Source organism: Rattus norvegicus, chromosome 11 (genome assembly GCF_021556685.1).
Source record: "Rattus norvegicus strain SHRSP/BbbUtx chromosome 11, alternate assembly SHRSP_T2T, whole genome shotgun sequence".
Classification (NCBI taxonomy): domain Eukaryota; kingdom Metazoa; phylum Chordata; class Mammalia; order Rodentia; family Muridae; genus Rattus; species Rattus norvegicus.
Window position 1 is genome coordinate 50,393,035 of NC_141544.1, and position 27,785 is coordinate 50,420,819.

Here is a 27,785-nt window from a genome sequence, read left to right on the forward strand (position 1 = left end):
GACACGGGCAGAGTCAGGAAGCTTGGTTTTGTGGGACAGATCACTCAGGCCAAGACTGAAGCATGCAATTGTGACATAGAGCATAAACATGAAGGTTTAGCATATCCAAACTGTATGTAAATGAACAAAATGTAGTCAGCGTGTCTGAGCTTCAGACTAGGAGCCCTACTGATCCAGGAGGATTGCTACAGTCAAAAGTACACTTTGGCAGCATCCAGCTTGTGAAACCAATGAAGAGTTCCTTGGGCTTGATTATAGAACACAAGTGAGTTAATCACAGTAACATGGGTGACCACCCAGATAGCAGCAGCACCTACAAACCAGACCCCATGGTGGACTTCGATCTCAGAGAAGCTACATCGTGAAGACCTTCTCTCAGAGACCCTTTCACTAAGTATCTACTCTAGCATCTCCCAAGGCCACTTGTATCTGGGGAAGAGAAACATAGCTAGAGTCCCAGGTGAGGGTCTCCTGAGCCTCCCTGTGGAGTCATTGCCATAACTTGGCTACCACCATGGTGTGCTGCTTTAATCACCATGGCTGTAGGGATAAGGCCAACATGGAGTCTTGCTTTAAGAGGTGACAAGAGCTATAAGCTGCTGTACAATAAAGGTCTGGCTGATTCCATCTTCTGTGGACAAGTGTAACCTGGGACAGCCTACCGAGGAACAGGGAAGCTGGGCAGGACTTCCAGGAGAACTGTCCACAGACTATGCCCTGCCTTAATGCACAGTTTGGGCCAGTTGTGTTTTAGGGTTTTTTTCTTGGTAGTTCAGGTGAACACTGGCCCAGGGGGAAAGTCTGACCCTTTTAGACTAGTGACAGAACAGCTACATAATCTTGAGTTGTGTGCTTTTCCATGCCCCTGACCCAGAACTGGACATGTATCATTTGCTGAAAACAGAAAACACAGAGGTTAAAAGAAGCCTTCTAAAATGAATATCCATTTGTGGATATTGGTTGATAAACAATGGTATTGGTAATCTATTTGCTGTCTGGTTCATTTGGGATCAGTTGGAGCCAGTTGGAGCCTATAACTTGGTCCCTTGTAAAACGCTGTTAAAGATTTCTATAAAGCAGCACCTCATTCTTTCAAAATATGATGTTTTTGTGCTGTTCAGTATATCCAAAGCCAAGTCCTTTATCAGTGACAGACACACAGACATAAAGGCAGGTTCATAAGACAGCCTAAGGCAGGAACAAAATCAGACTCACAATGGAAGGCAGAAGATCTGGGGATCATGAAGTGAAGAACTCAAATCAGGACTTGCATTCTGTTAAATGACTCCAGGGGGAAGTGCTTTTCTTTCTTTAACGTGACACAGTGCATTATGGGTGATTCTTAGTTAATCCCTAATGTGTGTAATCCTAGTACGGGGCCATATTGGAGCTTCCTATTAATGTGAGAATGTCAGGGCTGCTTAGCAGGGAGGGCTGGGCTGAGGTGCTATAGAAGCTGAGAATGACATGTCCCTGTCTTGCTTTCTACTCTAGGGACCCAACTTTCCCATGACTCCCAGAAGGGTTTCACCTGGCCTTCCCCTCCCACCATGTTGACCTCTCTGTTCGATTCTACATCTTCATTCAGGCAACCCAAAACTGAGCCTGGCATCTATGGCCATAAGCTTCTTCCCAAAGTCCATACTACTTCATGGTGGCAGAGATGCTACCTTAAAAGTGGTACTCGGTTGCCTTATGGGAACTTAGGAGAGGGGATCTGTTTTTTCATGCAGGAAAACCCAAAGTGGCTGCTCTCAGCATCTGTCAGCATGTGTTTTCTGCTTAAATGTGACACTCAACATTTCTTTATGATTTCTCAGCCTACACTGGTAACTAAGAACGGGTGAGCATCACCACTGTTTTGTCTGTTCATACTGCCCGCATTGTCTTCCATTGGAAACACTTGATCTATCTCCTTGTTCTCTCTCCCCCATCAGGAAGGGTGGCTCAGTGCACCTTCCTTTGCTCCTACCTGCTCCCCATCCTGTGGGGTTCAGTCCCCCCTCAAATACAATACAAATCATGCAGGAGTCATTTAGCAAGAATTTTATTGGAAGAACTTGAAGTGGAAACTTCTAGTTTCTTTAGAAAGTTATGTCAAATGATGTTTTGCTGGGGCACACAGGTGAAAGGGTGTCTTGCTGAAGCAAACTTGTGAAAGACTGTTGTCCTGAAGCGGACACAGGTGAAAGGATGATTTAATATTGCAAACATGTGAAAGGACCCATGATGAAGGAGATAAATACGGCCCCACAAAACACTGGGAGACGAGCAACTGAGCGTTGGTTTGCTCTGCCTACTTATTCTTCACTAACAACGTGCATGTAATGGTTTGCCTTGCATAGCATTGTTGGGCTCAACTTGTGGTAACACTACCATTAGAAGAAACTTGCCTAAGAACTACTTGTGAGGTTGCTGAGGAAGTTTGCTGCTTCCACAGCCTTACCTCAGGCTGGCTGGCGAGCTTTCTTTAAGATTGATCTACAGCTGCTGGTTCGTGCCTGGTGTCTGCCTGCCTAGAGGACTGATCTGCAACTTCTGAGTCTTATTTGGTGTTTGTTATGCTGCCAAAGAAAGTTGAGCTCACCCCCAAAGAACTATTGCTGAGCACTTCCCCCATATCCTAATAACTTTTCTGTCCCACTACCTCTGATGGGTGGTGGGCTAAAAGTGAGGTTGAACCCTTGCTAAAATTAGGTTGCAAAAAATTTATGCCTACAAAGAGCTGTCCTGCTAGGACTCTGTCACACCTCTAGCACTACTCCAGGCAGAGCAGTACAAAGCCAGGAGACATCCCTTCTGAAGTACTCAGCCAGGACATCCTCCTGACAAAGAAATGGCAGTTAGGAGCAGGAAGGACCCTGAGAGGTGCCAGCCTCCTGTGCTTTGAGAGGGTCGTGTCTTACTGCTGAAGTAGAATGACTCTCCATGGCTCCTCTCTTCGTCTCCTCAGAGTTTGCAGAGGGCATGCTTCCACAGTCTAAAGGCAACATACTAACATAAGGTAAACAGCTAAAGGGTCATTGTGCAGGGGACGCTAGCTGTGACCAGGGAAGTCACATAGCAAGCCTGATTAATTGGAGAATTTGGCAAGCTTCCGCTGAGCCTCATCCAGCCTTAAAAGCCGCCTCTTCAGGAACTTCTTCTTCTCTCTGCTGTCACTCTGCTCAGTCAGGAACCAGTTGCACTTACTGGTGTCCTGTAGAAGCTGAAGCATTGCTTTCTCCATTTCCTGCCCAAATGTTTGCAGGATGGAGTACTGGATGATCAGAGGGATCTGTCTCCCAATGTTCCTTCCGCACTCCTGGAAGTAAGGGACAAGTCACAAGGGGTTGAAAGTAGAAAGAAAGATCTCCTATGAGTTCCAGAAGGACCCAGATTTCCAAGGATGGATATCCTAACAGGTGCAAAATACTAGCCCAGTCTTAGCCCCCATTAGCATACAGACAGAGCATGACCTAGAGAGGTATCACGCTGGAATTTGCCCAACTAGCTTCCCTGGACATCAAGTGGATGGGCCTTCAATCAAGAAGGGTAAAATGAACTGGAAGGTAGTCTACAGATAGCCCAACTCCATTTGCAAATGGCAGGTCTCTCTGCTGACAGCATCTGTCTTTGTAAAGCCTCAGACTTCTCAGCAGCAGGGAACAGGGTTATACAAAGTCCCAGGCAGAGCCCTGAGTTAGCTACCTGAAGGAAGTCAGTCTCCAACTGGGGGAGAGGATTCTCTCCCAGCCACACAGTATACCCAACTCTCCCTATCAGAGTAGTGTCTTAAATACTCAATACTGATGGCTCTGCAATTCTCTAAGACTCAGTTTCCTTCCCTGGGATGCAGATACCCTGATCACCGCCCTCTGGAGATGGTTAAGCCAATTCATCTTCTCAAAAGATGGAGTAAAAGGAAGTTAGGCAGATCAAAGTACCAAGTTGGCAGTTTGAGGACATATTGCAAGATTACATACTGCTTAGGATCAAAGCTGGAATGTGGCTCTTCTCCAAATGGAAGTGGGAAAGAGGGGATGGAGAGGGAATGAGCACCTCAGCCACCCAGACATGGACACCTTGAGGGGAAGCAGGGCCACAGCTGGGAAGAAGGACTGATACCTGCAGACACAAACCCCTGACTTCAGCTACAACATGCAGAGACCTTTCTACTATGCTCTAAGAAATGAGCCAGTCAGGAAGGACAGATGCCCTGTGCTGGTAAGAGATCCCTGCAGTGGCCAGACTCGCAGATACTAAAAAAGGTGGTGGCTGGGAGTGGAGAAAACTGGAATCAATATTTAGTGGAGACAATGTTGTTTGTGGCAAATGAAAAGTCTTGAAAGGCCATAGGGCTAATGTAAAGGTTTTTAATGTCTCTAAATTGTGACACCATACAGTGGTTGAAATGGAAAGGCTTATGTTGTACATGCTTTACCAGAATCAAAGCAAAGAAGTTAAGTAAGCTATAGGGTCCCAGAAAGCCAAGCTCTGCCTGGCACACTAGACACACAGGAGCTACCCTGAAAGGGTCACATTGGCCCTGATACTGAAAGGCTCCCAACCAAGCAACACAGCACCTAGAAAGCCTAATATACAGAGCAGATGTACACATAGCCACATAGCCTTTCAAAGTGAGTGGCAGAACATTTTCCAAGGACACAGGCCAATACCTGAGCCTGCTTGATGCTGAAAACTAAGACGTCCAGGTAGGTTAGAGGTGTGGTGAAGCACTTGGGAGTCTGAGGTAGAAGGACCCCTGCCCCTGCCTGCCACCAGGAGTCTGGGGCCACCCTGAACTATGCTACTGGGTTCCAAAGCTGCCTAAGCTGTAAAAGGAGACCTTGCCTTTAAAAAAAAGAAAAAGAAACAAATGAAAAAAAAATTACTAAAGATGTGAAGTAACTTAAGAGGTACAAGAATATCCTAGGAACTTTGCTAAAATCCCAGAAAGGCAAAGTCTGATTAAAATACAACAAACACAAGTCCGGGGGGAAATAGCATTCCCACTACCAAGCCAGGTCTCTCTGGGGCTCATACTGTAGAAGTGGGTTATGGAAACTGCCAGCTAACCCTGGGAGGTAACACCCCTCCCCCCTCTGAAACAGCTGCAAAGCCCCACATTCCTGGTGAGGAAGGAATCCCCCGGGACTCAGGAATTTGCTGTGACTAACTTACTCACATACCCCTATATGGAAAGGTACCCTGAAGGAGAAAGAATGGGCTGGCAGCCCAACTGGAAGCATTCCAGAATTTACCTGGTAGTAGGCATTCAGGTGCTGGGTCATCTCAGTGGTAGTCAACTCCTTTCGAGGAGAGTTATGTTGAAAGGCACCAAAGGTTGACTTCTCTTTCTCAGCTTCCTTCTCTCTGATCTCCTGCAAGGCTTTCTTGTAAGCCTGGTCCTGGCAGTAGACAATGTGTTCCATCTGGAAGTGAAGTCGGATCAGTTTTTCGGCTTCTTTTTCTTGGTTAAATCTGATGTCTTCAATTTTGGACTGCAGGGAGAGAAAAAACAGTCATTGACCTTCAAGAAAGGCATCGCGGATATTAAGAACACAGGCTTCCGGGCACATCCATCACCTGGGAACAGCCCCAGGGTCCCCTTGCTCAGCTCGTCCATGCCATTCTACCAGCTAAGGGTAGGAACCAGGGGGAGCCTGAGCCAGATGTCAGTCTCCCTCCCCACCCTCCGCACCCCCCATGGGAGGCTCAATCTTCAGTGCTAACCTGATTGAATTTAGAATCACTCAGGAAACTAGTCTCTGAGTAGGAGAGGCATTTTCAGAGAGGTTTAAATGAGATGGGAAGACCTGCCCTATTGGGGCAGTGCTATCTGATGGATTGGGGCTCTGGAGTAAGTAAAAAGGACAAAGAGCTGAGTGTAGGATCCAGCCTTCCCTGACATCACAGACATCACAGACTGTACACCCTCAAACTGTAAGCCAGAGCAAACCCTCTGTCAAGCTGCTCTTGCTGTGCACCAGGTCAGAAGTAAACATCTCTCAAGGAATGGCAAACAGGTTCCTCCTACTTTTATTATACTTCATGTTCCAGTGAAGTGTACAGAGTAGAGGTAGGGCCACTTCCTCTAGCATGGAAACATGCTTCCCCCTGACAAGGCTTCCTGGACCTGGGGTCTCTGAATTTATTCCCTCCCCTCTTTCCCTTCTCAAACCTGTTTTAACCAGAAGACCTGTAACATTGTCTTGAAGACACAAACTATACATTTGAGTCTTCACCTCTCTTAACAGACACAAGAAAGTTGGAAAGGTCTCCAACCAAGAAATCTGGTCCATATCACGCTTATTTATTATTCTCTTAAAAACAAAATGTATTTGGATTTACCTTGGCAGTACTGTGGAGGTTTAAAAAATCACCAAAATTGTTTGATGAAACCTTTGTGAAGGCATTTTTGACCATGGCTGATGAAAGAAAAAAAAAAAGTTCAATAATGACAAGACCATCTATATAGACTGGGAAGGAAAGTAAGGTAAATGTGGCTAAAACCATGTTCCCTCTCTGTCTTTTCCTCCTCCCCTTGTGAAGACAGGGGAGGGTACGTTCTGTGGCTCAGCAAATATGCAAGTGTCTGAAATCTCTCTATCTCTTGTCATGGCTTATGCCCCCTTTATCCTAATCAGCTTCCAAGGATATTTCTAGCAAATTATAGATACAGCACTTCCTTGTAAAAACCCACTCCCTCTGTCTTGTTTCTACCCATGAGCCCTTTGTGCCTGGTTATCTACATGAAAGGAGCCCAAAAGCCATTAATAGAAGTCAGAAAGTGCACGTTAGTTCCTTTCCTCTGGAGAATTTACTTCTGTCTGTGAAAGTTGTCATATAAGTGACTAAAGCCTCTATGTCACGGAAGACAGATGTAGACATGATCACCTGACAGAACCTCCCACAGGATGCTCTGGGAGAACCACAGTCTGACACAGATGACTAAGCCATGGTACACAGGGCACACCCTGCAAGGACATCTGCTAAGGGCTGCCAGCTGACCTACTCTGAGGGTCACTGCTCTTTGGTATGGATACAACGCCATGGGAGGGTCCTTTGTAATTTCCACATGATACACAGCATCCATGAAGCTTGCTCCCAAGTTCTGTGATCACCAACTCAGAGGGCCAGCCAAGAGAACCTTGGCTCTGACAGTGCTGCTGTATCGAGGGACAGTCTCTTGGGACTTATGGGCTCTGTGCCAACTCCAGGAAGTAGAGCAGCAGTGCAGGAAGTACGTGAAGTTCAAGGGGACTTCGGCTGGACAGCAGAAGTGAATTGGCACTGATCCCGGGTGGCAGGGCTACTGCTTACACAGGGAGAGGAAAGCTGAGGCAGAACCCATGCAATGGTTAAGGACCGGCTTCACCTCACATGAAAGACTCTGGCTGTGCTCTTTCCAGGATCAAGGTAAGGACCTAGGAAGTTAGATGACTGTCTTCTGACAGTGAATCCGTGTGCCCATAGGGTCAGAACACACTGAATTCCTGAACACCACAGTGGCATCTGGAGCACAGAAAACCTGCCACCTACCTAGAACTAGCCCAAGAGAGCCACTCTGAGGTGTAGCACTGCTCTGAGGTGCTCTGAGGTGCTAATGTCCCCTGCCCCAGAAATAAAATGCTAAGTATGATAACAGCATTTCTCAGTAACCCTCTGTACCACTCACCAGCAACCCTGTCAGTACTGCCTAGTGACCCCGTGCAGGATTCCTCTGTACCCTTGTGTAACATTATTCCTCAGTGACTCAGAACACTACTCACTAGTGACCCTGTGCAGCATGTTCAGAGCGGGTTCTTCCAGGGCCTTGACTTCCTTCTTGATAATGTTCTCAAATGCCTTATAGTCCACAAACCCTGGCAGTTCCCGGCCACGATAATGACTTTCAAATTTTTCCATCTGGCTGTGTTTCTCAGAAGAACCTAGGGCTGGAAGAATTGTTTTGCAAAATCCATTAAAAAAAAAAAACACCCTCCACTCCAGATGTTCTGAGAAGATGAGCAGCAGTGAAGAAATTCAATGAAATGAATGTTGATCTGTTCCTCTGAAACTACAATAAGCAAACAGCGTCAAAGGCCACTTCTCTCAGTTGAGGCAAAGGTGAAAACAGGATCCAGGAGGAGAAAACCAGAAGAAGAAATGACCACAAAACAACCTTGTGTGTGAGGGTTTATGACTCCATTTGGAATTGACCAGAGAGGGGTCAAAGCACACTGTGCAAAGACAGTGCTCTGAATAAGGGGTCACGGGATGAGCAGGCAAGCACCTGGATGACCCAAGTGTACATAACACAAAATGCTTGGGTTCTCTCCCTATTTCCATAACGATATTTGTGGGAGACAAATATTAGGTGCAGACCTTCCCAAGCTCCCTTTGTGAAGTCCTGACTGTGTGCTATCTACCTCAGACTGGAAGGCAGCCCCTTAGAAAATGCTGGCATTTCGCAGGCAGTAGGACTCATTTACAGTGGACATGCCAGTGACTTCTAGCAAATCACAGGTCTATGCTATGACCCAAACTTCAGGCTTCTGACACCTTATCTTAAGGAACTGCCACCCTCATCACTAATCAATTCTCTCTCTCCATCCCTGTAGTCACGGTTGTGCTTTCCATATACCTATGTACACCGTGTGCATCTGCTCCATACGCAAGGAGCACAGATCCTTCTAGAAGCCATGGTTAACTATAATAGTTAACCTGCATTTTCCACTAGACATTCTTAAGAATCCAGGAAAGGTAGCCTGGGGCCTAGAACTGAAACAGAGCAAATATGGCTCCCGTGCCCATTCTCATCCTCAGCATTACACTCCCAAGTATCCCCCAAACCCCAGGTCTGTGGTGTTTCCTGGAGTCACTGCTGTGGGAGTAACACGTCCTCCAGGTTCATAACTTCATCCCTACTGGGCTGGCATTGAAGGTGGCCTTTAAGAAGTGACCAGGACATCCTGGCCTCACCCTCACAGAGGAGAGGTGTGTTCTCAGAACAAAAGCCAGAAGAAGCTGGTTCCCATCGTCCTCATACAAGGACCAGGCTAGTCTTGAGAGCACCTCATCTTCTGGTGCCTTGACCTTGAACTGTAGGCAAGACCTTCTTTACCTTTAGTAATTAAATTCAAGTTACTGAAGTATGAAGCATATCAACCCAAATAAACACTCACTTTTTTTGAAATGTTCCTCAATATAATCATTCCAAGCAAGAAACTCATTTCGCAGTTTGGTGAACAGCCGGCTTTCTTCCCATGATATGTTTTCTTGTGCTTGTACCAAACTTAGGATATCCTTATTGAAGACATTGATTTTCTGTGAAGGACGTAATATATAAGGCCAGTTGGATAGAGAACATGCATGCCGTAAGGATTGCATAATAGGGAGAAAAGTCTTTGATGTCAGGAAATCCCAACCTCTCCTTCCCCCTCCCCTTTTGGATCCTGGAGGAGCAGGCTTCTGCCAGTGTGGGTGATTGGAACACATTCCACAGTCCCTGTGAGCTCCACCCTGATTCCATCAGTGCTTCTGCCCCTTGCAGTAATACTACTGGACAGATTGTGTTTCTGTCAGTCTTAGGAGAGGGAGGATCCAAGAGATCCCTGTGAGATAGTCACTGTTGCAGGAATCATCCATGGGAGTCACAACCAATGCTCACATTCATCAGAAAGGACAGCCTCTTACTGTCATCTTCTGGTATGTCTGCTCCGTACTTCTGCAGCTCCTCACTCGCAATCTGATGATTCACATTTATTTGATTTTCCAATATTGGCAGCGATTTCTGAAGTAGAAATGAGTGAGACATACAATACAGACTGGGAATGTGAAGGAGGTCCCAAGCCTACTCAGAAGCATGGCTGTGACACAAGCAGCTCATCCCCTCACTCTGTGTCTCCTCAGCTATGAGCCTCAGCAGATACGATTTAATGCCACCACAGAGAATATGTGTGATGTTCTGACAGCCTCTGAAGATTTCTCTGGTGCACACTAGTGTTTTAGATACACCATTTCCACCCAGGCCTACCTGTACACGAGTGCTGGGCATACAACTCCATAATGTTGCCCACTATATATGGTTTCTACTTAAAAGAATCAGCCAGGGACAGTTCTTTACATAGCGACACATGAACTCTCTGCAGAGAGACCCCACAGAGTACTTCCTAGTAGCCTCTGAAACAAGAGCAACTGGACTACCATGAGATCCCTCAACTCTTGAGTTTTCTTCCACAATCTCTACAGTTCTGCTGTCCCTAGGCAACTTGAGGCAGACAGCTCAATGAGAAGCCACCTTTTTCTACATCAAAGAAGCCCATAGAAGGTCACTAAAGGTCATGGTCCCTGGGAGATGCACTGATCTCCACCTCCATCCTGGGGGCTACAGGAAGAAGAACATTGCTGAGTAAACAGGTTTGACAACTAACTAAATCCACATATGCAGTATATTCTCACTCCCCAGGTGAAACACTAAGGCATTTTGTGATGCCCACTCCACCAGGTCAGAGAAGAGCAAGCAAGGCTTCTATCTGAAGACCTGGCTTGAGTTTTAAGCTCCCATGATCAACTCCATAGTGAGGTCATGCCACCCAGAACTCAGGGTGACAGCAGTAGGAACCAGCACAAAATATTCTGATGCCGGAGTCACCAATTCCCAAACACTACATGTCTGTGCAAAGGTAATCTCTACTAGAGTGTATGCCCAGGACTGTCCCAGTCCCGGCTTAGCTGGAGGAACACACAGTTGCCCCTGCTTACACAGATGTGGGAGGTGAGCTCCATGGTCAGTCTCTTTGCCAAGCAGGGCACTGTGGCCTTCCCATCCTCGAGAAGAACTCTGAGGGAACAGGAGAGAGGGTCCCATCAGACCTGGCCAGAAAACAAGTCTGCAGCCTGCTGTGGGGGGGGGGGTCCAGGACAGTTTGGGTATTATGAGTGAATGGGATACTTTGAGATTAGTGCTCATGGAGTACTTAGAAGTGGGTTTGTTGAATGATGCAGGGGAATCAGCTTGGATAGTTCTACAGTGGACTACAATGATCCCCCTCAGCTCATGTAATAATCAAAGTAAAATCTGTTCTCCAGAAAACACATGTACACAACTACAGATATGTTATAGCACACACATCCCCATCTATGTGTGATACACATAAACACACATACAAGTATACAACACATCCTTCCATGTGTTATATGTGAGTAAACACACATATGTATACTATACATTAATACATGTATACATTTCCATATAGGCTACACATGTACAGATGCACATGTAATACACAACATGAAAAATATACATAATGCCTATAGATCCCAGTCTTCATACACTGACGTACATGTCTACACATACATGTGATGGGAAATGATAAGGAAATGGATAGAGACACAACCTGGCCCAAGAAAGCCATTAGCTGCTGATGGAAGGAAGGAAGCCACACTGTTCCCCCGGAACCAAAATCTGTGTTCCTAAGAAGTGTGATCACTCTTGAACTTATAAGGCAGCAGAGAGGTGCTGCTCTTCCATGAGTAACAACACACTCCTACTTGGGTTGAATTAATGCGCCGGTCAATTGGTAAGGGCTGACAAGATGGCTCACTAGGGGGTGCCTCCCTCTAACACTATCTGACTTCAATCATGGCTCCATCTTAGTTCACCAAGAAGAAAGTCAATTCCACACGTTGTCCTTTGATTCCATATGTGCACCATGATGTTCTCTCTCTCTCTCCCCCTCCCTCCCTCCCTCCACCCCCCTCTGCCTGTCTCCCTCCCTCACTCCCTCCCCCACTCTCCACATGTCAGGTGTGCTCTTGACCAGCAATTTTCACTACATGGGACGGTATGGCAGAGGCACCTGAATTGAGGGTGTTCCTTGAAGAAGACTTGCTCCTTCTGAAGAGCCTCAGCCAGGCTCAGCTGCTCCTGGATGTCCTGCTGACCCCTGCACTTGACTATCATGTAGCCCTTCTTCAGGTGGCACACGAGGTTCCGCACCACATCCACGACCTTGTCTTCAGTCCCTCTGTCCACCAGATCGGGCTTGGTCAAGATCCCTGAAGGACAGGCATTGAGATCAGAGGACACACAGTGACCCAGGGCTAGTGGTTAATGTTGGTGAACACAGCTCACTGTGGCTGGTACCATCCCTGAACCATCCTGGGTTCTACAAGAAAGCAGGCTGAGCAAGCCAGTAAGCAGCACCCCTCCATGGCCTCTGCATCAGCTTCTCCTTTGAGGTTCCTGCCCTATTTGAGTCCCTGCCCTGACTTCCCTGTGATGGACTGTTACCTGGAAGTATAAGCTGAAATAAATCCTTTCCTGTCCAACTTGTTTTTAACGTCATGGTATTTCATCATAGCAATAGCAACCCTGACTAAGAACCCATCTTTGGCTTAGGTAGACAGGGTCACTAGAGAACCCATGCAAAGTGGAAAGCCACCCAGAAAGACTTGTGTATGTAACCTTGTGAAGACAGCAAAGCCCCTCTGTCATCTACAGACTCCTCAGCACCTCTCCATGGCCACCTCCCAAACTACAGGTATTCATTCTTCACTCTGCCATGGACTTTACCATGGCTCCTGGCCCAATGAGTCTCAGCAGATATGATTTCCTCCCTGTGCTTGTCCACCTCTGACTCCTCAGGCCTTTTCTACCAGGGAGATGAGATGAGGGGGTCCCTTTCTCTGGCCTCAGTGGGATTCTGAGCTTGGTCCATCTGGATCCTGGAGCTGTATCTCACTTGCACTCAGTCACCATTGTTATTGTAGTAAGACCCCAAAGTGGCTCTACAACAGAAGCACCCACAGAACACAAATTGACAAAGTGACCACTGCAATAGCAAGAGGGTATAAGGTTTTGTAATCCACGTACGTGGGGTTGCTCATCCACTCAGGGAGAGGCAACCCCAAACTCAAAAACTTTTATTCCTTTCAGAGGGCAGACTTCAGCAACAGGGTTAGCTGGCCTATTCTCATTAGTGGTACACAGGACAAAGGAGATGGTCAGGTATTGGCTGGCCTACTCAAGAAGCTGTTCTTGGCTCAGTTGGTCACTTTCCTCATCCAGCCCTACACCTGGCCTTGGAGAATTACTGGGAAAGGGTTAAGTTGGCACATCCCTTAGAGGGGAATGAACTGGGTGGTCGAGCAGGGTCAGGATGACATCTTGCGATTGTTCTTGGAATCTACCTCAGGGAGGGGTAGGGGGAACAGTTGTTATTGTTTTGTCTTAATTAACTTAGTCAGAATTGCCTCAATATCTTGATCACTAAAATTTTGTCATAACATTAGGCAACCTGACGTCAGATGTATCTCTCAGAAAGGTCACAAGTTTGTCATAGGCATCCTGACCACCAGATGGATTTCGCAAAACCTTGTTTTTACAGCTTTGCTTTTCACATCTATGAAACTTTATTTCTTCATTATCTCCCACTTTCCTTACCTATGGTTCTATCCCCTTGAGGGTCCACCTCCTGAGCCATTTTCAGGGCCTCTGTGGTGGCAATGTCCACATTGCTGGGGACCACCACCAGGTTGATGGTCTCCTGTTTCTGGATGTATTCAGTGATAAGTCTCTTGATCTGTAAGAATGAGATAGTCACTCTTAATTGTGGAGATAGGATCAAGAATGAGATGGTCCTGACCAATCACTTGCTTCAGGGTTCAGGCCCTGGCCTCCATAGACAGCACCCATTTGTCTCCTTGTCTCCATCAAACATGGAGGTCATGGGAAAGCCTGGCTATCCAGTCTTACTTCCATGTCCACAATGTCTCTCTTAGACATAGCCCTGGACATAACCCAGCACCCATGTAGCCCAATGTGTCTAGAGTCTCACCTTGTGTTCGATGTCTGCAGGCTGGTCACCCACAGCCACTCTTGTGATACCAGGAAGGTCAATCAGAGTCAGGTCTGGGACATGTGGAGAGCTAACCTCCAAGCTAATGAGATCAGAGCTAATCTTCAACCCTTCCCCAGCAATCAAGTTCTGGGCTGAAGATGAAAAAGAAAGCCCATGGCAGTTTAAGGAGCACATCTCATTCCAGAGACTTTTGGGGAAACACATTGTAATTTGAATATGAACTGCTACCCCTGAGATTTTCCTATATAGAAAGATTAGGTTATATTGGAAGGTTCCAGACGCTTAAGAAAATGGGCTCTAACTAGAAGTAGATCGCTAGCTGCAGGCCACAGGTGTTTTATATATTATTTCTGCCCCTTCCTGAGTTCTTTGTGCTTCTTATCTGCCAAGAGGTAAGAAAGCTGCTCTGGGTAGAGAGGAACATTCTTCCTTGTACCCTGCTGGCACTATCAGTGAGAGTCACGTGTGCACATTGAGGACAGTGATGTCCCAGGGAATCCATATGGAAGGTAAAATTTCAGGGAATCCCTAAAACATGAGTGGACATCCATAGGGCAGTGAGCTCATCCTGGACAGGAGGAGCCCTTGCTGCAGGTGTCTGTCTATCTACACTTTGCATTTGGCTCCTTGCCCTTAGTAACAGAAGCTAGGGTGGAAACTCTTACATCAAAACCTTAGCTAATGTCACCCTACTCTACTCAATAGCCACAGTGTTTGAGATGTTTTCTTCTGATGTATGCTGGAAACACAAGTGGCCATGTGTAACAGGGTTAATCCATTCCAATGGCCGCAAGCCCTAAATGAGGTCATGAAGTTAAATGACCCCATGGGTCGAAATGAGGGAAGGCTCCCAATGTGGAAAGGCCCAGAAAGTAGAGAGTGTGAACATTATGGGGGCTCCCTGTCCAGAATAAGGAGCAATGTATGCATGTAAATACCTTTATTGATTTCCCTTTCTACCAGTGAAGGGTGTGAGATCTCAATCTCGGTGTCCTTATAAATGACCTTGCCGCTCCATTTTTCTCCCTGCTTCAGTTGCTTCAATTTCAGCACCAGAGGACACCTGGTAACAATACCTAAAGGGGACAGCCACATCAGTCTTGGACTCTGCCATAAAAGGCCTTGGATGGATGACCCTCAACACCTCACACACTCATCTGAAAACAACTCTCTCTGGCCTCACCCTTGTTGGCCTGATGCCTTAAGTGCAGGCTTACCCCAAGCCTATTGGGAACCAGATTATTTTGTACATTTTGGTTTGGAAGCTACCAACGGTTGGAGGCTTGCTGCTTCCTTGTGATGTGCTGTTCAATGTGTTTATTTGTTTTTTTGTCAACTCACAAGCTAGAGTCATCTGGGAAGATGACTTCATCAGACTGGGCCATGGACAAGCCTATGAGGCCCAGTCTTGACAAATGATTGACATGAGAAGGGTGGGCAGCTGGCTGTCATTGGTTCCACCCCCTAAGCAGGTTATCCTGGGTGCTATAAGAAGGCAGGCTAAGCAAACCATGAGAAGCAATCCAGTAAGCAGCACCCCTCCATGGCTTCTGCTTTAGTTCCTGCTTCTAGGTTCTTGCATGAGTTCTTCTCCAGGCTTCCTTCCATGATAAACTGTGATCAGGACAAGTAAAGCCAAATAAACCCTTTTCTTCCCAAGTTGCTTTTGGTCATGGTCTTTGTCACAGTAACAGAAAGCGAACCCAGGGCTCCAACTGCATATGTAGCAGAGAATAGCCTTGTTGGGACACCAGTGGAAGGGGAAGCCTTTGGTCCTGCCAAGGTTGGACCCCCAGTGCAGGGGAATATGGGGGGAGGGGAGTGAGGGGGGATGTATGGGGAAAATACCCATATGGGGGAGTGGCTGGGAGCTTGTGGACAGGAAACCGGGAAAGGGAATAACATTTGAAATGTATGTAAAGAAATATATCAATAAAAAATTAAAAAAAAAAAAAGAAAGCGAACTAGGACACCCGAGCCCAGGAGGCATCAGACTGCATCTTCTTTCCTTCCTCCCTTCCTTCCTCCCTTCCTCCCTTCCTTCCTCCCTTCCTTCCTTCCTTCTTTCCTTCCTTCCTTCCTTTGTTTCTTTCTTTTTTGCTACTTACTTTCTCATTTATTGAGTTTTTAATTTACATTTTAATGTTATCCCCATTCATATGCAAGTATCTCCCACTAGCCCCTTACATACCTACTTATTATGTCTTACAGGCTGCTTTATAGTCCCCTATTAGAAATCTCTGCAGATTCTGCCTGCGTGTCACATCTTACCTGCATCATCACTGATCTCCTGGGCCTTGAAGCTCAAAGAGCAACCCTAACCTGAACACCAACATTTTTGCACCTTGGGGATGATGGATCTCAGAAAAGAGATCATAACGCACATGCTTCCAGATACTTGGTCACATCTACAAACTGAGATTCTACACAATCCACAAATGTACAGTGAGTTGGTGAGAGGAACTCAAAGCCCTACTCCACATGCTCGGCCATGACATCAACAGTGACTCTGTTGGATACAGAGCCTGAAAGGAGGTAACTTAGGTTGATGATGGGCTTGAGAAGCTCCGTGGGTGAAGTCCTAGCAACTAAGACTGGCACCCTGGTGAGAGGAGGAAGAAACTATAAGACTGCACAGAGGAAAGTCTGCCCACAAACCTAAGAGGAAGACCCCATGAAAAGCCACACCTTAAACTTCATCTTGCTGTGTACCCAGAACTGGAAGGGGACCTGTTTCTACCCCTGAAGTCCCAGGGCCCACAGCCTAGCAGAGCAATAGTCACTGAGCTCTCACCACTGCCTCTGGGGAGGGCCACTCCAGACAGTGCTTCCAGCACAGAGCTCTTCCCTGAACTCTGGTCCCCAATGACAGCGATGGCAGGCAGGGCCAGGTCTTGCTCCACACCCAGAGCTCGCAGGGAGTCGATGAGGTCAATGCAGGGCCGCACCTTCTCCTCATACTGACTGCAGAGGTTATCCACAGACTCCTAGAGGGGAAAGCAAGGGTGAGGTCGTGTTCCGCAGGAAGTAATAACCACTGAGTTCATTCCCCTGATAGAGCACTTAAACAGATGCCACTGTTGTTATGAAGCACAACAACACATATGAGAGAACAGAGAGTTGGAGAGTTGAGTAACAAAGCCAAAATGTGACGGCTAGTTTGGGATCCAAACGAGACAACCTATTGCCTTCTCTTAATTTTTCTCTCCTGTGCTGCTTTCATGAAGTCACACATATAGTGACTAAATATACACAGTTTTTTTCAGCTATCCAAACCCTAACAAATTCAGCCCCAGCACACCAGCACCACAGGAACTGTGAAAGGCATTCTGTGTGTAAAGGGAAACATGACAGGAGAAGAGTCCTGAACACTGGATTCCACATAGGGTGACTGCTTTAGTTTCTTCTGAATTTACCATCCTTAAGTGATACCGAAGCACAGACAACAGCAGTGCATTGTGGGGGGTTCGGTTAATAGAAAAGAAAGACCATGACAGGATGGAAGCTGAGAACACATGGAACCATATTCCTATTAATTATACCTCCTACATATTAAGTGGTATTGTATCATTTAGAGGTGCCATATGCCTATCAAATTAAAAATGTACGCTATAAACATCAAAAAAGCAAACGATAAACAGAGAGCATAAACTGCATTCACAAAATATAGTGTTTAGGCTGTGTGGTGGTGTCAGTGGTGGCACATCCCTTTAATCCCAACCACAGCACTCAGAAGGCAAAGGCAGGTAGACCTCTCTGGGTTTAAGGCCACCCTGGTCTACAGAGTGAATTCCAGGACAGTCAGGGCTACACAGTATCAAAAACAAGCAAACAAACTATAGATAGATAGATAGATAGATAGATAGATAGATAGATAGATAGATAGATATTGTTTAATAAAAAGGTGAAACAGAAACTTAACAGAGAAAGAAAACAACAACACTGTGTTCTCAACCGACAGCAGCATATCATATTAAATATAAATGGCTTAAATTCTGCTCCAACAAGCAAAATGGTTTTGAAAAAAAAAAAAAAAACACACACAAAGAGGGAGGATGGCAGCCTCTGGTCGCAAGATGTTGAAAAACTACAGCAAGAAGGTCTGTTGTTTCACAGAAAAGAACAGGCCATTTGTGGATCAGACCACACAACCCTCAGAGTCACCACATGAAACTAGTGTAGACAATGTGCAAAGGTAATGTGAGGGAAGGGAGGACTTTTTGCTCGGCAAAACTGTCATATACTTAAGAGAAAAGACTTACACCTCTAACTCATAAAAATAAACTCATGATTAATCACAGACCTTAGTGGAAAAGTTAAAAAACTGTCTTAGTTATTACAATGATAAAACACCAACCAAAATCAACTTGGAGAGGAAGGGCGTTACTGAGGCTTTCAACTCTCAGCTCACATTCCATCACTAAGCGGGACAGGACCTCAAGGCAGGAACTTTGAGGCAGAAACTGAAGCAGAGGCCATGTAGGCTGCTTACTAGATTGTTCCCCATGGCTTGTTCACCTTCTTTCTTACAAAAACCTGGACCATTAGCCCAAAGGGTTGCATTGCCCACAGAGAGCTGGTCTCTCCCATATCGGTCATCAATTTAAAAAGTTCACCGCAAGCTTGTCCACAGCTTCTCTGATAGGGCATTTTCTCAGTTGAGGTTCCCTCTTCTCAGATGCTTCTAGCTGGGGTCAAGTTGACTTCAAATTAGCTAGCACAGCCCTACTTTCAAGGATACAATCGCAAAGGCGAAATTAATAAAAGAACTTACTAATAAACACAATTTTATGAGAACTAAACACTTGCTTGAAAAAATCCAGAGACAAGTCATAGAGAGAAAATATATATAAAGCATCTATCTGAGCAAAGATTTGTACCTGAATATATTAAAAACCTCTCAAAAATCAACAATAATGAAAATCTACCACATAGCTTCTCCAGGGAGGAAATATCACAATAAGAACTCAGGGAAGGCTGGAGGCTGTAAGGCAGGTACAATATATCACACCCAGGACTCAATATTCTGCCAGCCCCTAATAACCCCCTGGTTTCCAACTAACAACATTCAGTGAAGGAGAAAGATGGGTTGTTGTTCTCATCTTGGCCCAAGCAAAGTAATCAGCTGATCAAGATCTCCATCTTGCCTCAGAAAGACAATGCATCCATCAGGGAAGCAGCAGCCTTTACTCCTTTATAGCTTCCCACATGTAGGCATAACTGCAGGCTGAACCCTCTTCTCAGGTGAACACAGCTCATGAGCTATGGAGAGTGGCTTTCTTTCTTTCTTTCTCTCTCTCTCTCTCTCTCTCTCTCTCTCTCTCTCTCTCTCTCTCTTTCTTTCTTTCTTCCTCCTTCCTCTCTCTTTCTCTCTCTCTCTCTCTCTCTCTCTCTCTCTCTTCCTTTCTCTTTCTCTCTTTCTTTTTTGCTACTTACTTTCTCATTCATTCAATTTTTTTATTTACATTTTAAACATTATCCCCTTTCCTGGTTTCCCCTCCAGAAACTCACTATCCCTTCCACTCTTCCTGCTTCTGTGTGGATTCTCCCTCACCCACCCACCCACTCCTTCCCACCTCCCTGCCCTGGCATTCACCTACACTGGGGCATTGAGTCTTCACAGGATCAAGGGCCTCGCCTCCCATTGATGCCCAACAAGGCCATCCTCTGCTACATATGCAGTTCTTCTTGAGCTTCATGTAGTTTGTGAATTGTATTTTGGGTAGTCCAAGCTTTTGGGCTAATATCCACTTATCAGTGAATGCATACCATGTGTGTTCGTTTGTGATTGGGTTAGCTCACTCGGGAAGATATTTTCTTGTTCCATCCATTTGGCTAAGAATTTCATGAAGTCATTGTTTTTAGTAGCTGAGTAATATTCCATTGTGTAAATGTACCCATTCCTCTGTTAAAGGACATCTGGGTTCTTTCCAGCTTCTGGCTATTATAAATAAGGCTGCTATGAATATAGTGTAGCATGTGTCTTTGTTATATGTTAGAGCATCTTTTGGGTATATGCCCGGGGGAGTTATAGCTGGGTCCTCAGATAGTACTATGTCCAATTTTCTGAGGAACCTCCAGACTGATTTCCAGAGTAGTTGTACCAGCTTGCAATCCCATCAACAATGGAGTGTTTCTCTTTCTCCACATCCTCACCAGCATCTGCTGTCACCTGAGGTTTGATCTTACCCATTCTGACTGGTGTGAGGTTTATAATCTGAGTTGTTTTGATTTGCATTTCCTCGATGACTAAGGATATTGAACATTTCTTCAGGTGCTTCTCGGCTATTCGATATTCCTCAGTTAAGAATTCTTTGTTTAGGGGTTGGGGATTTAGCTCAGTGGTAGAGTGCTTGCCTAGGAAGCGCAAGGCCCTGGGTTCGGTCCCCAGCTCCGAAAAAAAGAACAAAAAAAAAAAAAAAAAGAATTCTTTGTTTAGCTCTGTAACCCATTTTTTTAAAAAAGTTATTTGGCTCTCTGGAGTCTAACTTCTTGAGTTCTTTGTAAATATTGGATATTAACCCCCAATAGGATGTAGGATTGGTAAATATCTTTTCCCAAATGTTGGTTGCTGTTTTGTCCTATTGACAGTGTCGTTTGCCTTACAGAAGCTTTGCAAATCCCATTTGTCAATTCTTGATCTTAGAGCATAAGCCATTAGTGTTCTGTTCAGGAAATTTCCCCCTGTGCCCATATGTTTGAGACTCTTACCATTTTCTCTTCTATTAGTTTCAGTGTATCTGGTTTTATGTGGAGGTCTTTGATCCACTTGGACTTGAACTTTGTACAAGGCGATAAGAATGGATCATTTTACATTCTTCTACATGCTGATCTACAGTTGAACCAGAACCATTTGTCATGGAAAATGTTGTCATTTTTTCCACTGGATGATTTTCACGCCTTTGTCAAAGATCAAGTGACCATAGATATGTGGGTTCATTACTGGGTCTTCAATTCTATTCCATTGATCTACCTGTCTCTGTACCAATACCATACACTTTTTATCACTATTGCTCTGTAATACAGCTGAAGGTTAGGGATGGTGATTCCCCTGGAAGTTCTTTTATTGTTGAGAATAGTTTTCACTATCCTGGGTTTTTGTTATTCCAACTGAATTTGCAAATTGCTCTTTCTAACTCTGCAAAGAATTGAGTTGGAATTTTGATGGGAATTGCATTGAAACTGTAGATTGCTTTTGGCAAGATGACCATTTTTACAATATTAATCCTGCCAATCCATGAGCATGGGAGATCTTTCCATCTTCTGAGATCTTCTTCAATTTTTCTTTAGAGATTTGAAGTTCTTGTCATACAGATCTTTCACTTGCTTGGTTAGAGTCACACCAAAGTATTTTATATTATCTGTGACTATTGCAAAGGGTATCATTTCACTAATTTCTTTCTCTGCCTGTCTATCCTTTAAGTAGAAACAGGCTACTGATTTTTTTAGTTAATTTTATACCCAGACATTTTGCTGAAGTTGTTTATCAGATATAGGAGTTCTCTAGCAGAATTTTTTGGATCACTTAAGTATACTACCATATCATCTGCAAATAGTGATATTTTGACTTCTTCTTTTCCAATTTTTATCCCTTTGACCTCTTTTTGTTGTCTAATTGCTCTGGCTCAAGTAGTATATTAAATAGGTAGGGAGAGAGTGGGCAGCCTTGTCTAGTTCCTGATTTTAGTGGGATTGCTTCAAGTTTCTCTCCATTTAATTTGATGTTGGCTACTGGTTTGCTGAATATTGCTTTTACTATGTTTACATATGGGCTTTAAATTCCTGATTTTTCTAAGACTTTTATCATGAAGGGGTGTTGAATTTGGCAAATGCTTTCTCAGCAGCTACTGCGATGATCATGTGGCCTTTTTTTTTCCTTGAGTTTGTTTATATAGTGGATTATGTTGATGGATTTCTGTATATTGAACCACCCCTGCATCCCTGGAATGAAGCCTACTTGATCATGATGGATGATCTTTTTGATGTGTTCTTGGATTCAGTTTGTGAGAGTCTTGAGTATTTTCATAAGGGAAATTGGCCTGAAGTTCACTTTCTTTGTTGGGTCTTTGTGTGGTTTAGGTATAAGTGTAATCATGGCTTTATAGAACGAATTGGGTAGTGTTCCTTCTGTTTCTATTTAGTGGAATAGTTTGGACAGTATTGGTATCAGGTCTTCTATGAAGGTCTAATAGAATTCAGCACTAAACCCATCTGGTCTTGGGCTTTTTTTTGGGGGGGGGGTGTTGGGAGACTTTTAATGTCTGCTTCTATTTCTTTAAGAGTTATGGGACTGTTTAGATGGTTTATCTAATCCTAATTTAACTTTGGTACTTGATATCTGTCTAGAAAATTGTCCATTTCACCCAGATTTTCCAGTTTTTTTGAGTATAGGCTTTTGTAGTAGGATCTGATGATTTTTTTTTTACTTCCTCAGTTTCTGTTGTTATGTCTCCCTTTTCATTTCTGATTTTGTTAATTTGGATACACTTTCTGTGCCAGTTGGCTAGTCTGGCTAAGGGTTTATCTATCTTGTTGCTTTTCTCAAAGAACCAACTACCAGTTTTGTTGATTCTTTGTATAGTTCTTTTTGTTTCTACTCAGTTGGCTTCAGCCTTGAGTTTGATTAATTCCTGCTGTCTACTCCTCTTGGGTGTATTTGCTTCTTTTTGTTCTAGAGCTTTCGGGTGCGCTGTCAAGCTGCTAGTGTATGCTTTCTCCAGTTTCTTTTTGGAGACACTAAAGAGCTATGAGTTTTCCTCTTAGCACAGCTTTCATTGTGTCCCATTAGTTTGGGTATGTTGTGCCTTCATTTTCATTAAATTCTAAAAAGTTTTTCTTTATTTATTTCTCTCTCTTGATCAAGTTATCATTTAGTAGAGCATTGTTTAGCTTCCATGTGTATGTGGAGAAACCAAGATATTCCATGACAAAACCAAATTTACACAATATCTTTCCACAAATCACCTCTACGAAGGAGAATAGACAGAAAACTCCAACACAAAGTGGGAAACTATACCCTAGAAAAAGCAAGAAAGGAATCTTTTCTTCAACTAACCCAAAAGAAGATAGTCACACAAACATAATTCCACCTCTAACAACAAAAATAACAGGAAACAGCAATCATTGGTCCCTAATATCTCTCAGCATCAGTGGACTCGATTCCCCAATAAAAAGACACAGACTAACAGACCGGATACATAAAAAGGGCCCAGGATTTTGCTGCATGCAGGAAATGCACCTCAGTGACAAAGACAGACACTTCCTCAGAGTTAAAGAGTGGGAAAAATTTTTCCAAGCAAATGGTCCCAAGAATGGAGTAGTCATTCTAATATCAAATAAAATTGACTTTCACCCAAAAGTTATCAAAAAGGATAAGGCAGGAAACTTCATACTCGTCAAAGGAAAAATCCACCAAAATTAACTCTCAATTCTGAATATCTATGCTCCAAATGCAAGGGGACCCACATTCATAAAAGAAAATTTACTAAAGCTCAAAGCACACATTATGCCTCACACAATAATAGCATGTGACTTCAACACCCCGCTCTCATCAATGGAAATAGAAACTAAATGGAGAAATGATGAAACTAACAGAAGTTATGAACCAAATGGATTTAAGAGATATCTATAGAACATTTCATCCTAAAACAAAAGAATATACCTTCTTCTCAGCAACTCATGGTACATTCTCCAAAACTGACCATATAATCAGTCACAAAACAGGCCTCAACAGATACAAGACAATAGAAATAATCCCATGCATCCTATTAGATCACCATGGACTAAGGTTGGTCTTCAATAACAACAAAAAAGATGGAGAGTGGCTTTCAATAGCAGCTCACCATTGCCTGGCTCTCTTCAGAGGTATCAGGATGTTTCTGTGGTGTCCCGTGACGGCATGCAGAGGTCCGCTCCTTCATTTTGACGTTCTAGGAACTCACTCTTGCGTGTTTTCCAGGTGGATTCGGTTGGACATAAAGGGTTTGATTCAGAAGAATCTGGAAGCCTTGCCACTGGGGTCAGGCACTTGAATGAGAAACACATGGAAGATATTGCTATCTGAAACTGCCCAGCCTTCTCTGTCCATCACAGGTGTCTGTGCTCCCTGAGGCATCCATCATTTCCTCTTCTAGAAGAGGTGAATGCATTCTGTGTGTACATTAGGAAGGCAATCACAAAAGAGGAATGATTCTAAAGCCACTCACAGAGTCTGTCCATCTAGAAATTTTTTAGACACAGACACAACTTTTACTTCCCTGTTTTTGAAATGCCTCCTATTTCCAGAGCATCTCAGGTTTTAGAATCAAGAGTGCCTTGACCCTCATCTGTTGTTCCATGGCTGCTCTAGTTTGTCTTATGACACCATCAGGTCCCCAGGGCCTGTGTCCCATGAAAAAGGGTTACATGTGACCAGTCTTCAACAGGATTTTGGGGCATCTTGTGTGTTTTTGCTTCTCTGCTATGTATACACTGGGTTCTGTCTACAAACTACAAGTGAGGGTGACTCTCTGCTGAGTCACCTTTGGAACTTGATGGATCCCAGAATCAAAACAACTCAGGGGTCATACCTACTTCTGCCCTCTCAGTGCCCAGGGAAACCAGCTGCACTTTCAGTCTAAAGTGAACTCATCTGCCCACCTAGATTTTGTTCCAGTTAAGGGGAAGAGGCCCTGGATTCAGCACCACCCTATTAGTGGTGAATGCACAGGGTCTGCACTTCTGCGCCTTCTCCTAACTCTTTCCCTCTGCAGATCCCATTGCATAGACTCCATCAGGGCAGCCCCACAACATTTCACGGAGGTTCCTGCCTCGTAGGAAGGTCAGGGTCAGGTGCATCACAAGTATGCTGGGTTCTAAGCATGGCTAGCCAGGCAGACCTGTGGCCATTCCTGCTGTACTTGGGGTTGTTGGCTCTGCTTCCACTCTATAGTAGACAATGGTCATTTGCCAATGGTCCTCTTGTGCCATATACCATGTATTCTGGACAAAGTTCCCTGTGGAAGGGCTCCCTTGTTGGGGATATATCCTCAGCCCAGTTGGAAGCAGGAACAGCATGGGGGTAGAATCCAGCTCCTTTCTCTGTCAGACCCCCTAGCCACCCCTAGACAGTACTACCATACCTGTCTAGAACAATTCTAAGATGTTAAGAGTGGGAGCCTTCCTGGACCTATCAAGGTGTTAAAGTGGACACAGAACCCTTTCGTCTCCAAGATTTCTGCCCTCCATGTTCCCTGCAGTTGAGCCTTTGAGAATCAGAGATCTGAGGGACACCTGCACTTAGCAGAAGTAGGGCTTCAGCTCACCCAGAGCAGGTCCTTCCTGTCTATGGACTGGGAAGACCGTAGACAGATGCATTTCTCCATGAAGATCCTCTGTCAGCCTTTGCAGCAGCCTGCCCCTGGGTCACCTGCCTTCCTCCCACCCTTAACAAGAGACCTCCACCCGATTTCTCACAGACTCCTGGCCCATGCAGCAGGGGATCTGGAACTTCTCATTTAGGTCTTAGCCCCAGACCCTTGGAGAACCTGGGACCCGCCCTCTCCTGCTGCCTCCTGGCAGAGATGATTGCAGTTTGGGGAGCTATTTCAAATTTCCCCAAGAATCAGCAGCTGGGTGGGGCTCTGTGTCTAGCCCAGAAGCTCCACCTGTGCTGTCACTGACCCCCTTACCTTAACAGCAACAAGAAATGTCCCACAGTTCCCCCCAGGATCCACAAGGAACCCAGAAGCATCCTTGCCCTGAGCTAAAGGGTGTCCCCTAGATACTCACCAGTCTCCTGCTTAGTGACAGAATGCTTGGCTTTCTGGCTGCAGTGTCTTTAAACAGCTGCCTATACCCCACCCCAGCAAGAATTGAAACAGAGAGATTGCCTGAGCTCACTGCCTTCCCATCACCACATCATACACAGTCACTGACCTCATTATTGTAACAGCACCAACAAATGCCCTGCAGTGCTCACCAATGTCTGCAAAGGAGCCTTACAAGGTATCCTCTATCCTCCCACAGAATCCAGTGCAATACTCACAGCTCCTGGGTTGGTGACTGAGTGTGCAGCTGCCAGAGCTCAGAGCTCTTTAAACAGTGCTGGCTCCGCCCCTTTCAGAGGAGAATAGAAACTTAGTGAAAAGGCCTGAGCTTGCTGCCCACCCGCACCCCATATACACATATGGAGTCCAGAAATGAAACAGAAACGGAGCTCAGAAATGAAACTCACCCTCAGGGGACCATGGCTTGGTCCTGAGCACTGGAAATTGATACTGTAGTTTCAACCTACCAACACAGTCTATATGGACACCAGCTCAGATGGCTGCCTCTTTTCCCTCAGGATCCTCCCAGCTCTGAGCTGCACCTTCAGCCAGACCTCCTCTCAGTTTTAACACAACCTACACTAACTTTCTCTTTTCACTGGATTATTCCAGCTGCACTAGGAAGGGTCAGAGACAAATCATACCAGGAATCTTTGAGGAACCCTGCCACTACTTCTGGGTCCCTTGTGACCATAGGTTTAGAGGGCTGAGCACAGTGCTGCTGCAGGGCTGGTGAGGGTGACAGGTGCTGGCCTCCAGGGGCCTGCTACACCTTGCCCTACTCTCCAGAGAAGAGCCCTGAGAGAACATTCTCCCAGCTCAGGAAAGTAAGAGTCTCTCCTTTTCAGAGCCCTTGGACTGGCTTGCTGCAGCCCTTTCCCTGGGCTGCCTGTCCTGGGAACTGGCAGGACAGACACTAGGCTCCTCTTAGAATAGACCATGTCATAGGGTCCTCTTTTGACCCTGTCACAGGGTCTTGACCTCTGCCCTAAGGCTGCCTGTGCCCAGTGCTGTGTCTATGCTGCTGGCTTTTTCGAGTAGAACCAAACATAGTTTCTGCGGCTCAAGAAGGCATGGAGAATGGGGAAGGCAGGTTTGGTGACCTCACACATCTCCCAGTACTGTGCTATTATTTTGAATGGCCCTTTGCTTCCCCTCCTTCCTCTTTTAGCCCTCCCTTTTGCATTTCCCTGTCACTTCAGACTCTGGTTTCAGTTTCATTTCTCTTTAGGTCTTAGAAATTCAATTCAGTCTATGCTGAGAAAGAGAACATCTTGCAGGACTCAGGTCAAAAAAAAAAAAGAAAAGAAAAGAAAAAAAGAAAAAAGAAAAGAAAAGTCAGGGACATAGATCTAGGATCGGGGGTAGTAGCTTAGAAAGGTAGCAATGGAGTGAGGGGCAGATGAGTGACCAGAAAGCAGTGCTGGAAGGAGGATCAGGAAGGCATGTGTCAAGGAAAAGGAACCCTGCATATTAGGGAAAGGACTGGGCTGGACTGGGACCAGCTGGGTGGTGGCCTTTTTACCGATTCCTAGCCTGAAAGAACTACAGAGTAGCCCCAAGCTCACCTTTGGAAGCTCAGTCTTAGACCGTGCTGATGTACCACAGTATTGGGAGCATGTTACAAGACCTGACCTAAACCCCAGCTCCAGGGTAAGAGACCAGGATACACATGGCGCAAAAGAGAGGTGGGCCCAAGCCCTGGTTACTGGTATCACCAGGAGGTACTGATGTGTTTATAGAATGTTAAAGAGAGAGATTGAGCTCAAGAACTCATCAGGAGAGAGTCTTGAGCTCAGAGCTACCCCTGTGCTGCCCTTGAGGATGGAGCTTTTCACTGACCCTGATTCTAGGACCTTTTCCTTTGGGACTGTGGGGACACTTACCCTGACCAGCGGGGGAAGAGGGCTTACCAATCCTCCGAAGTTTAGGCTGCTGAGCATTAGATCTCCATGTGATAGCAGGGTGGATGCAAACAACGGAGTTTCAAAATCAGAGTCTTGGCGATGTGTTTATAAAAAGATGAAGGGAGTGGGGGATGTGTTCTATGGAGGTGTGGCGAGGTGTGGTGGGGTAGGGAGGAAGTGGGTGCCTCTGCGGGCCCATGCTGAGGCATCCCTTCCCCCTTGAGGGACCAACCACTCAGTAT

The 27,785-nt window shown here is 45.3% G+C and overlaps 1 protein-coding gene across 22 annotated transcripts; it reads right to left on the reverse strand.

Annotated features, from left to right (window-relative positions):
* Nucleotides 1-2,031: 2,031 nt before the first annotated feature.
* Nucleotides 2,032-27,785, reverse strand: Mx1 (MX dynamin like GTPase 1). 22 transcript variants are annotated; one of them, XR_015632583.1, is made up of 15 exons: nucleotides 27,550-27,696; nucleotides 25,855-25,925; nucleotides 23,672-23,855; nucleotides 16,624-16,816; nucleotides 14,768-14,905; nucleotides 13,806-13,960; nucleotides 13,412-13,550; nucleotides 11,826-12,024; nucleotides 10,729-10,807; nucleotides 9,661-9,757; nucleotides 9,150-9,291; nucleotides 7,755-7,919; nucleotides 6,334-6,410; nucleotides 5,244-5,483; nucleotides 2,032-3,304 (listed from the first exon to the last, which is right to left on the reverse strand). XR_015632583.1 is itself a non-coding variant. In XM_087575423.1 (15 exons), the coding sequence occupies exons 3-15, from the start codon at nucleotides 23,747-23,749 to the stop codon at nucleotides 3,074-3,076; spliced, it is 1,959 nt and encodes a 652-aa protein (XP_087431549.1). In that variant the 5' UTR covers nucleotides 23,750-23,855; nucleotides 25,855-25,925; nucleotides 27,523-27,693; the 3' UTR covers nucleotides 2,032-3,073.